General features: G+C 37.6%; 1 protein-coding gene across 1 annotated transcript in view; it reads right to left on the bottom strand.

The window, feature by feature from the left end:
- dis3l2 (DIS3 like 3'-5' exoribonuclease 2) overlaps positions 1-12,141 on the bottom strand; it is a 37,920-nt gene that overhangs the window by 12,975 nt on the left and 12,804 nt on the right. The window contains exons 11-15 of the mRNA XM_056264788.1: positions 7,910-8,017; positions 7,485-7,718; positions 2,740-2,819; positions 2,325-2,508; positions 775-861 (exon numbers count right to left, since the gene is read on the bottom strand). Coding sequence (XP_056120763.1) covers positions 775-861; positions 2,325-2,508; positions 2,740-2,819; positions 7,485-7,718; positions 7,910-8,017 — 693 coding nt within the window. The remainder of the gene's footprint in view (positions 1-774; positions 862-2,324; positions 2,509-2,739; positions 2,820-7,484; positions 7,719-7,909; positions 8,018-12,141) is intronic.

Below are 12,141 nucleotides of genomic sequence, written 5' to 3'. Positions count from 1 at the left end.
CCGTTTTGACTTGGTTTCATAATTGATTAATTTTGCAACATCAACAACGTTATTGAACTTAATTCTCAAAGTGGATATCCTGCTTTACCGCAGAATTCTGATGTATCATTGATCATTATTTTCCTGGTTATTGCACAGCTGCTTTGAAACCATATGTATTGTATAAAGCACTATATAAATAAAGGTGATTAGACTTTAATTAAAAGGGAGCAATAATGCCCTTTATTTAAGTGCACAATGTATTTTTATGTTAAGAGTATCAAGCTAGAATCAATCTTTAGGATAGGTAGCTGCCAATAGGTATGGTTCCATCCAGAGTTGCGTATTTAATTTAAGCACAAATAGTTAAATTAAATTGAAATTTAAGTATCAATATCGCATAAAACATTTATGAATAATGAACAGTTTCCATCCAATGACCGGAAGAGAACAAAATCGTCACTTCCTGATAAACTGGCGCTAAATATCATAAGAAAAATGGAAGTTGCAGAACCCACAGTAGGAGAAGCCACTGTATAAAATAACTTCACATAAAATAAATGACTTGCGCATTTGCGAATTTATGCATATTTTGGTGTTTCCATCCAGCGTTATTTAATGCGAATTATGAAAATGCGCATAAAAATGGATGGATGGAAACATAGCTAATGTAAACAGTGAAGCAGCTCACTAAGTTGTGAAAGAGACAACATCCTCTTCCTACTCAACATGGTGTGGACATGTACATGAACAGGAAGTGGATTAAAACTGTTAATAACAGGAGCACATCTTCACCTGCATTGGCCTGGAGCACATGTGAGTGAGAACTTCTTTCCTGGCAGCTGTATACTCGTCATCCCCAAAGCTTTCATTCAGACTCCTCTGTCATAACAAAAGACACAGATTAGTATGTGCACACACGCGCGTTGGGTATTTGTGTTTCATGAGCACTCCATTGACAATTATAATGATATAATGGCTTTTATACTGAACAAACTTTACACTATTTCCTAATCTTAACCTTTTCAAAAACATTTTGCATTTTTATATATATTTTTTTAAAAACATCTGGGTTACACCTAGTCCTTGAGTAGAAAACAAGACAATGTGTCAGTAGCTGATGCTAGGGGAACACCTTTGGGTTGTGCCAATTGTCTAAAGACTATATAGAATCACGCCAAGCTATGGGAAAACTTCACATATAAACCAGCACCAATGTGCAGCATCCACCTGGATGATGCGACGGCAGCCATATTGCGTCAGAATGCCCACCACATATCATCATATTGTGGAGAGGAGACAAAGTGATGAAGCCAATCAGTATATATATATTAGTGTTGTCAATAGATTAAAAAAAAACCCACATTTTTTTGTGTCATCTGAAGGACGGTGCTGTTTTGACAGAATAGTGTTCCCATCACTATACTGGGGCATTAGGACACACACAGACCACAGCTTGAGCACCTCCTATTGGCCTTACTAAGACCTCTTCGAGCAGCAACACAGTTTTGCCAGGAGGTCTCCCATGCAGGTACTGACCAGGCTCAACCCTGCTTAGCCTCAGTGTGCAACCAGGCTACAGGGTGATAGCTGCTGGCTTAACTGATTAGATTTATGCCACTGGCAAGTGTGGTCAGTAGTAGTCAAGATAGATCAAGACACAGATGCTACCGAGTCTCAAGGGTTCCAGACCAGCACCCATGCATCAGAACCGCGTCTCCTCGCAGCAGATCTTCATGTGTGTGACGAAGGGATTCCTGATGCTGTTTTGACTCCTTTACACATTTTATAAGCTCTTTACAAGTTCTCAGCTGTTCAAAATACCATCATATGCAGTCTACGCACACACAACGAGCGCATTTATCCCAGCAAACACCATTGTTTTGGATGTTCAGCAAGTTCCGTCTCAAAATAGGCAACACGTCATAAAAGCCCACCAAAACAGTTTGAGCATGAGGCACTTTACGTACCATGAGTGTCGTTGCTCAAAATATATAAAGCGACAAAACAGCGGCACACACAAAATAGTCCACTCGATTTTGTTGCTGAAAAACACTGAATAAGCAACACACTTAGCTGGCATGATTATATAAAGACAGTCAGCACCACCCAAAGGTCTTCCAGGTTTGTCGGAATGCAACAATATGGTTGTGGAAGTAAAAAATCCCAATTTAACAATTGGGCATCCACTTTTATGTAGGATCTTTCATTGTGAAGTGGAGATTGAATGTCAAGGTTTCCTTTAACAGTACTTTAACGTCTGTCTCAATGTTCCTGGTTTGGATCTGGAAGTCAATTTGCCAATGTTGGTTTTTAATGCTGTTAACATAGTTTGAGATACCCACATGGAGTGCCCCAGATGAGGAGAAGTCAACATCAAGGCCCATTTGGTCACAAAATTCCTGCAGGTCATCCACCATCTTGCTCTGGGGTGGCGGGTGTCTCCGCAGTAGGGCTAATTCTGGGTATGTGCGGTAGATCTGATGGGCGACCGCCATGTTTGCCAGCAACATGAACTCCTCCACCAGTCTGTATGACACAAGGCATGTGATTTATTGTTCAGAAGCTCAGTATGAAGGTGTTCAGGGCCACATGTTGTGCAATACCAGAACAGGAGGTGACCAGTTCAATTTCACAAAGAAATTACAACTAGCAAAAGGACAAAACCAAACAAAGCTGGCTTTAAATGACAAAGCATGAGCATTTTATCACACAAACCACAGTCAGAGTCATATCAACAGTTTTTGTGTGCATTCTTACTTGTTGCTGTCCCGATACTGATAGATGTAACAGCCCTGAGGCATGCTGGACTCCTTATCGAGGGTGAAAGATAGCTTAAGCTGTAACCAGAAAATGTCAACAAATTAATTAGACAAACATTACTGCAACTGTCATTAAAAAAAGATCATCAAAACATTCAGTTGCAAAATTACTCCCTGTAGGCTCATTTAGAGTATAAATTAATTTGCACTAATCCAAGGGTATGTTATACGAAACTTGCACACAATTACTAGTGAAAGAGGTTCAATGAGAGTCCAATTCTAGATGTTCCATGTTTTCTTATAGATATTTGAACAGCCTTCTAATACAGTAGGTATCAAATAGTACATTAATCCCTCATCTAGAAACTCATGTTTTATCATAAACTGACCAAATTAAACTTTACTTTTTAAATTAAAAACAAGAAAAGCATAGAGTGGGCTTAAAAAAGTACATGTGTCTCAACCTTATAAGCTCACCTGTCTTCCAAATAAGCCCAATTTGTGTTTTTTAATGTCATCTGACCTTACTTCTAAACATCTTTTTAAAAACCGAAAAGAGTTAAAACCACCAATAGTCCCTCTTATCCAATAGCAAAAACTTGTAGTCCGTCTGGAATCTGGAGTGGCCTATTTGAGAGTGTTTATTTCGAAAGTCGCAGCAGGAATATATTATCTACACCCACTGTTCTCTACCAACTACAAGATTGATTTCGTAAGGTTCATTTGTGCTACAATGATTGGCATTCAGCTTGCCATTTTTTAAAGATAAAAGCCCAGATAAGAATTGTTATAGTTTTAACATTTTTCAGCATAATTTCAATAATAAGCAGACAAAACTATTCTCAAACATTCTCTTCTTGTGGATGGCTCTTGGCCAAAATTACTAGTAAAGCTGATCAATAAGTGAGATGATCAGTGAGGAAGATATATTTGGATGAAACTCAAAGCTTTGCCTCTAGTACTGGTGATCGCTCATTACACATGAACTACGTGATTGGCGCAAAGAAAAACAGCATGTGAACAGCTTTGTGCTGGAAGTTCCGTGCCAAATTATCCCTGAATAACTTGAATGAATTCTACACCCTGAGGGAATCACCACCCAAAGAGATCCATCACTGAGACACATCAACCAAAAGTACTCATATCTTTATGAAACTTCCTCATAACAACAGGGATTATGTAAGGGAAAGATTTTTGGTGAGCCTAATGAAAAACACCTATGATACAACACATTACAATTGTGTTCATGAAGTCTGCAAGTTACATAAACTAATAGTTTATGTTACATAAACTAACTGCTTGTTCCTGTAAACCGATCTATGTTTATCCAATATTCATCTGTCTATCCAACTTTCATCCATCTATCTGAACAAAAAAAAAAAATGTTTAGGTCACATTTACCCTATCCAAATAAATAGATTATGATCCACAAATAAATGTAAAGTGATTCACAAAAAACGTATAAACAAATTAATACAATTAGCTTTTCCAATAAAAAAAACCCCACTCATAAATATGTTTTTATGTCAAACAGAACTCTGCCTGGCATTCATTTGTGAATCACATCCTCTGTATTAATGGATGGCTTGCTATGCATTTGTGGATCACCACACGCATTTGTGGATTTCAAAACATTTCAGATAACAGCTACAGTGTACGGACCAATTATAGCATGTTCTCACTACAACCAACCACAGTGTTTCCCATACATTGATTTATTTGTGGCCGTCCACCACAATATCAGCATTGACCGCCACAAAGAGATTTCAGTGCTTCCTATTCATTAACTAGACTGTGGTGGCCCGAAAATAAATTTAAACTTCTCATATAAACATAGGTCTTTAATGTCGTGTTTTGCACCATTGCCAAAAAAAATCGATAAGGCTTTGTGTCGTTATCAAAAGACTGTCTGTTTCCGCTGGGCAAAGAGAAGAGTGCACTTCGCTTACGCGATCAGCACATGATCAGCTCTGCGGGTTTGATTCTCAATACCGGTTTTAGTTTGAGTTTAGCATGCATTTGGGAACGTAGCGAGCACCAATTATTTTCACTATTCCATTATTTTCACATTTGCATAGTTGATGATTACAGCATTTCAATAGATTTGTAATGACACGTTTGTAAACATGTTTTCCGCCAAACTGAATATGGATTGGAGCTCTTAAATTTGAATACATTTTACTTTAAAGTGCCCCCATTATGCTATTTTAAAGGCTCCTAATTTTGTTTTGGATGTCTCCTACAACAGGTTTACATGCATTAAAAAAGTAAAAAACAAATTTTCAATGATTCTCAAACTGATGGATGATTCAGTCTCTCTAAATCCCTTCTTTCCGAGAGCCTGCTCTTCTCTGATTGGCCAGATGGCCCAGTCTGTTGTGACACTGGACACAGCGCGACACGACGAGTCACCGGCAGTAAACGGATGGCCCTTTCTACATCTGAAGTACTCCACGCTTGCGTTACATACACAAATATAGGATATAATATCATATATAATACCAAATAACCATCAGTGATGTAACAGCACGAGCTTCAGCATCACTGCAGCGTGTACCGGGGTTTTGGGAGTGGATAATGCAAATAAAAACCTTGCAATGCTGAAAAATACATCTTTGCATTTATTTTTGATGTTGTAAGTAACATTTACAATCAAAAACTATTAAGTCTGATTCCTGTGAAATATTACATGTGTGTGATCAAGTGTTTTAACTAACAAAAAAAGAAAGAAAAAAAAAGCTTTGTCTGCTGAGCATTAAATGTATAATGTCTTTGGAATTCAACAACCTGTCACACGTTTAAAAAGCACCCATGTATATCTTCTCTACAAACAATGGGAATCATTTTGTAATACATTTAAATAATGTTTACAAATAATACTTATATGCTTCATAGACCGTTAGATCCACGGAGCTGCTCATATCAATCATTAAAATGCTTGATTGAAGTACTGGGAAACACGGTTGGCTGTTGTGTGACAGTAATTTCATCTATTACATGATCTTGCATGTTTATCACGAGGTTGAATCCAGTTATGTGTTAGTCAGCTACTTATTGAGGCTTTCTGTTCTATCTTGAATAACGTGACGCTTCCATAACGTGTCTGCATCCAGTACAGTGTTGTTCCCATAGCAGAGAGTGCGGTTTCTCTGGCATTTTCAAAGGCACATTAAAAATAAAAATGTGGCTTGGCTTGATACTCAGTCTTATTTTAGTCATCTGAATTGTTTTAGTTTTAGTCAACTAAATATAATACGATTTGAGTTGACTAAATCTACAGTAGAAAACATTTATTTGTATACATTAAATATAATAAATTCTTATTAAAGCCATTAAAGAGCACTGAATGATTCTCTCTTTTTCTTTTGTTGTTTGATTAATATTAAGGGCACAGATGGCATTGGGTTTATTACACTGCTGTCTTTAAGATCGAAGATCGAAAGCGCAGATCCGATGCAATGATGCACATTCGATATTCTCACAACCGTTTACGTTCTCTAAAGACATAACCGACTGTGTTTGCGTGAATACTCTCCATAACTGATATTTTGACAATGTTTTGTGTATTTGTCCATTCAGACGCAAAAGAGACTTCAGTAAGAGGTAGCTTTCTGTGTGTACGGCTGAGCGCTTCGGGGTGTGTGCGCACAGAAAACCGAAATACCAAATAGAGTTTTCTTTCGAATTGTCACGCTTATTCAGATCTATCCATTTGTCTGCTCTTCTCTTTCTCCCAGACGTTTAAATTTTTTAACGTTTTATGAGACATGCATCAAGTTCATGCCAACTCATGTTCCTCCGGGTGGATCAGCACGTTACAATTCAAATGTGCGCATCTACCACACACTCAGGACAACAGTTCTGACTGGATCTCTTCCCAAATAGTTCCTTCCTAACATTTTCGTCTAGTTTTTATTTGTTGATGAGTTTTGAATGACAAAAATCTGTTGACATTTTCATTTTCATCTCTGGAAAAAAGTCAACGAAATTAACTCTGATGCAGATGAATGAGCAAAGCTATTTCAGGGCGAGACCACCCTGACTGTAAATCAAAACGTGATTGGTTGTAGCGAGAACATGATGCGATTGGTCAGCGCAATGTGGCTGTTATCTGATTTGCTTGAGTAGATGATGGGTAGAGTCCTATCTGTGGATTTGTGTGCACGTCTTGACGATAGAAATGTTTTGAAATCCACAAATACGTGCGCTGATCTACAAATGAAAAAGAAGCGATCCACACATACACAGCAAGCGATTCACAAATGAATGTTAGGCAGAGTTGTTTTTGTGACAAATGTGTGACACATTTGTGAATATGCTTTTTATTGGCAAATCTCATTTGATTTGTTTGTGAATTAAATACATTTTTGTGAAACTACTAATATATAATCGTGGATCTCACTCTATTAATTTGTGACCGTTTAATTTTTGTGAATCTCTTTACATTTATTTGTGGATCATATAATCTATTTATTTGAAATAAAGAAAGAATTCTACACCCATTCTCCATCATCAACTCATCATGTCAATCCAGGTCACATTTCCATCCATAACTAAAATGTTAAAAATGCATCAACTTTTATTGCAAAATAAAGTTTTTTGAACTAAAGTGTCACTTTAGTATGACGAGAGAACGGTAAAGTGTGACCACAGGGATAAGACACAGTTTTTAGTATTAGAGTATGAGTATTTCACTAAAATGAAAACCAGTAAATGTCCAGACTGAAATCTGGTCTGCCTGACCTGGTCAAGCCGGAGAGCTCCACACTCAAAGCGCTGGGCTCGGAGTTGTTGGGCAATGTTGTGCAAGTTGAGGACGGCTTCTTGTATCTCGTGGATGCTGTGGTCTGGGGAGCAGTTTGGCAGTTCTTCAGCACTAAAGTGCTTGTCAGGAGCTTCAATCATACTCTGAGCATGATCATAACTCAGCTTAATGCAGGAACAGATGACAGTTCGCCCAAACCACTCACTCAGGATCTACAGAGCACAGAGAAAACAGTACTATAGATAAAAGAAACATACTCATAAAAGTAATTATTCTGAGACAGGGCTTTCTCGGGCCCTGTGACAACAGAGGGCCCTCTAAGAAAAGAGAGGTAACACCCACAAAAAGGTTCGTGTTTTGAGATTTGTTCTCAATGAGAGTATAAGAGGTCATAAAGTAGTACCTTTCCCTCTGGAGAAAGCTTCCAAATGACAGAGAATGTCAGTCTATCGGTCAGAGGATTCAAGCTGCATAGCTCCTCACACAGAAGACGAGGCAACATGGGGATCACCTGCAGAAAAAAAAAAGCTCAGTTCAGTTCAAGTCAGATCAATAATACTGGTGAATAATAAGTGTCCCCAACATTTAATTTAACAACAATATTTTTTAACTATTGGAGTAATTAAGCTACAACTTATTATTATTAAAGGGATAGTACACCCAAAAATGAAATTCTGTCACCATTTACTCATCCTCATAAATCGAGCGATTTAATCCAAGTCTTCAGAAGAGACACGATCGCTTTCATATGATAAACAGATTTATGTATAAACATTGATAAACACATACATACAGCTGATTAAATATGGCAAAAAAGATCAACCATATTTGCTTGAGAAAATATCAATGTTTATATATTTGGCATAAAAGCAAAAATTCTTTCGACAATCAAATGAATTTCTTTATAATTTAATAATTTTAAATCAAATGTTTCTTAGGAATGGGGTGCTTGGATGATTTGAACATATAAATAACCTAGTCTAACTGCATCACATTTTGTTATATACTTTTATGTACTTGTGTTGAAATATATAAAAAATATCTTTTGATTTAAGACAGAACTATTTAGGTCAGATCATCATTCCCTCCCTAAATACTTAAAATGTTGAGACTAAATGGTATACCACCATTGTGAATTTTACATATTAGTCATATTATTATAACATTATATTGCATGCCATTATGCCAGTAGGTGGTGGCCAGAGATTGTTGAAATGTATTTGAACACTGAGTTAAGGATTTATTGTTTGAAATTAATGAATGAAGATTTGTTTCATCCAGTGTTTTTGAATGAAAACACTGGATGAAACAAATTTTCATTCATTAATTTCAAACGATTTTTTTCTTTACATAACGAATTCATTTAAATAAATAAATGTTTATATAGACTCATTTATAACATTTTAGACATTTCTAAATAGACTGATTATAACATTAAATAGAACATTTTGTCATAACCTCAAATAACTTACCGGTACATGTTGTTTTGCTTAGTTGTTTAATGTTTTGTTTTCAGAATTGTGGGAGACCGATTTGTATTTAAAAAACAAAACAAAAAACATTATCCAGAATCATAAATCAAGCTTAAAATAATATATAATATAACGTATCTGGCATCGAACTTATAGGCTACCATTAGCACTGTTTCTAATATTAAAATGTTTAATCTTGCAGAGTAGGATGAAGCCTTTATGTACATTAACAAGGAACATTTTAATGCATTATAATGCAGGATTCTGAAATGTTTTCTTATTTTAAAAACGCTTCGCATCCAGTGTGCAAAGTTGTGCAAACCACTTTAGGTATAGGCTATGCTCCTCTGCAGGCCTCCTTTCTTTTGGTCCATGATATTAGGCTGTGTTGTTTTTAGATTAATTGTTCTGAGAGGTTTGACCTGTAATGTCTGAACAATGTGATGCAGTTAGACTAGCTTATTTATATACAAATCATCCAAGCGCCCCATTCCGAGCCATTTCTAAGATACATTTGATAAATAATATAAAATGTTTAATTGTAAATATATTAAAGATCTGTTTTTGATTGTCGAAACAATTCCAGGTGCAGTCCACTCTCAGCCAATAAGATTCCATGTAGCATTTTCATTGGTCAGTCGGAAATTGCCCTAAGCTTCATTTTCGGTGTGGAATCACCTTTGTGAACTTCTAATATTTAACTTGTCTGAAGAATTATTGCAGCTATTATCTCATTCAGGAATCCCTTTATTTTGTAAACAAAGCAAGCTCAAAATAGTCTACAATAAATCAAAGTGTAGCCATCATCAGTAGACTGGGGGGAAAATGATGTGCTCCCGGAGATGAGGCAGCCGCAGCAGAGCAATGAGGTTGCAAAACACAAGGTGGAATGTGTTTACATACACTATATTGCCAAACGTTTTGGGACGTCTGCCTTTACATGCACATGAACTTTAATGACATCCCATTCTTAATCCGTAGGGTTTAATATGGAGTTGGCCCACCCTTTACAGCTATAACAGCTTCAACTCTTCTGGGAAGGCTTTCCACAAGGTTTAGGAGTGTGTTTATGGGAATTTTTGACCATTCTTCTAGAAGCGCATTTGTGAGGTCAGGCACTGATGTTGGACGAGAAGGCCTGGCTCGCTGTCTCCACCCCTAATTCATCCCAAAGCTGTTCTATTGGGTTGAGATCAGGGCTCTGACCAGGCCAGTCAAGTTCCTCCACACCAAACTCGCTCATCCATGCCTTTATGGACCTTGCTTTGCGTATTAATGTTGGAACAGGAACGGGCCATCCCCAAACTGTTCCCACCAGGGTGGGAGCATGAAATTGTCCAAAATGTCTTGGTATGCTGAAGCATTAAGAGTTCCTTTCACTGGAACTAAGGGGCCAAGCTTAACCCATGAAAACAACCCCACACCATAATCCCCCCTCCACCAAACTTTACACTTGGCACAATGCAGTCAGGCAAGTATCCGTTCTCCTGGCAACCGCCAAACCCAGACTCGTCCATCGGATTGCCAGACAGAGAAGCGTGATTTGTCACTCCAGAGAACACGTCTCCACTGCTCTATAGAGTCCAGTGGCGGCATGCTTTACACCACGGTATCCAATGTTTTGCACTGCACTTGGTGATGTAAGGCTTGGATGCAGCTGCTCGGCCATGTAAGCCCATTCCATGAAGCTCTCTACGCACTGTTCTTGAGCTAATCTGAAGGCCACACAAAGTTTGGATGTCTGTAGCTATTGACTCTGCAGAAAGTTGGCAACTTCTGCGCACTGTGAGCCTCAGCATGCGCTGACCTCGCTCTGTGATTTTACGTGGCCTACCACTTCATGGCTGAGTTGCTGTTGTTCCAAATTGCTTCAACTTTGTTATAATACCACTAACTGTTGACCGTGGAATATTTAGTAGTGAGGAAATTTCACGAATAGACTTACTGCACAGGTGGAAACCTATCACGGTACCACGCTTGAGTTCACTGAGCTCCTGAGAGCGACCCATTCTTTCACAAATGTTTGTAGAAGCAATCTGCATGCCTAGGTTCTTGATTTTATACAACTGTGGCCATGGAAGTGATTGGAACACCTGAATTCAATGATTTGAAGCGGTATCCCATACTTTTGGCAATATAGTGTATCAAGAAGCAGAAAGAATGAACCCAATTATGAACCAACATTTATATGCAGAGACAAAAATGTAATCGAACATTGAGAACAATATGTCAAGCAGACAGTTCAAAAACGTGGAAGTGCTGTGGCCTAGTGGTAAAAGGTTGTGGATTTGAGCCCCGCAAGATGAATCATCACTGAATTCCTGAGCAAGAAGTAGCCTCAGAGGTTGTTAACTCTATGACGCTTTGACTAAATGCATCTGAGCAAATCTCACGAAACCTATCTGTGCATCTGCATGGATGTTTCTCCCCAAATTCAAACAAATAAAATTATAAAATTGATTAATAAAATTGACAGGCACTAACAACCCTAGATAAAGTAGGACAAAAGGTTTAAAAAATAAATGGATGAATGAATAAAATCAGTCTATTCTCATAGCAAGTTTTTATACATCATAGCACTAACCGTATTAATATTTTGTTATATGTTTTGTATTATGTTGTGTCGTGGTGGTGACTGGACACATCATAGCTCTCGTACTTCAAATTACAGATCATCTTTCAACTACAGAGCAATTTAAGGTCCATGTCCAAAAAATGTCACTCCATCAAATATTTAAATGCTGGTGCCTACAGCAATGTTTAATTCAGTGATATCTAAAATTACTAGGCCTGTGAATTTTTGGGTAGACAGCAAATCGATTTACAATTCATAGGTTTTTGATTAGATTGAAGAAATTTTTTTGTGTGTGCAAATAATGAGATTCTATGTGATTCTATTAACGATTCGATTCTGCATTTTTTAAGTGCATTCATAGGATTATTTAAATTATTTCCCTAATGTGTCTTATTTAGGGTGCAAACTGCACCCTGACTTTCATGGGGTCAGAGAGCAGGGGCAAAAAAAGCTTTTGTCCACTGTTAAGGCCCTTTCACACTGAGCGGGAAGCAATAAATCTAAGCGAATCGCCAAAAAACGTATATCTTTCACACTGAACGCAAACCAATTGGTTGGCTTCAGCTAATTCACACCTGCACGATAGGT

This window comes from Rhinichthys klamathensis, unplaced genomic scaffold, assembly GCF_029890125.1.
Source record: "Rhinichthys klamathensis goyatoka isolate OS25496 unplaced genomic scaffold, OSU_Roscu_1.1 h1tg000011l_1, whole genome shotgun sequence".
NCBI lineage: Eukaryota > Metazoa > Chordata > Actinopteri > Cypriniformes > Leuciscidae > Rhinichthys > Rhinichthys klamathensis.
Note: the sequence above shows the minus strand (reverse complement) of the source record. Positions and strands in the feature narration are given on the sequence as shown.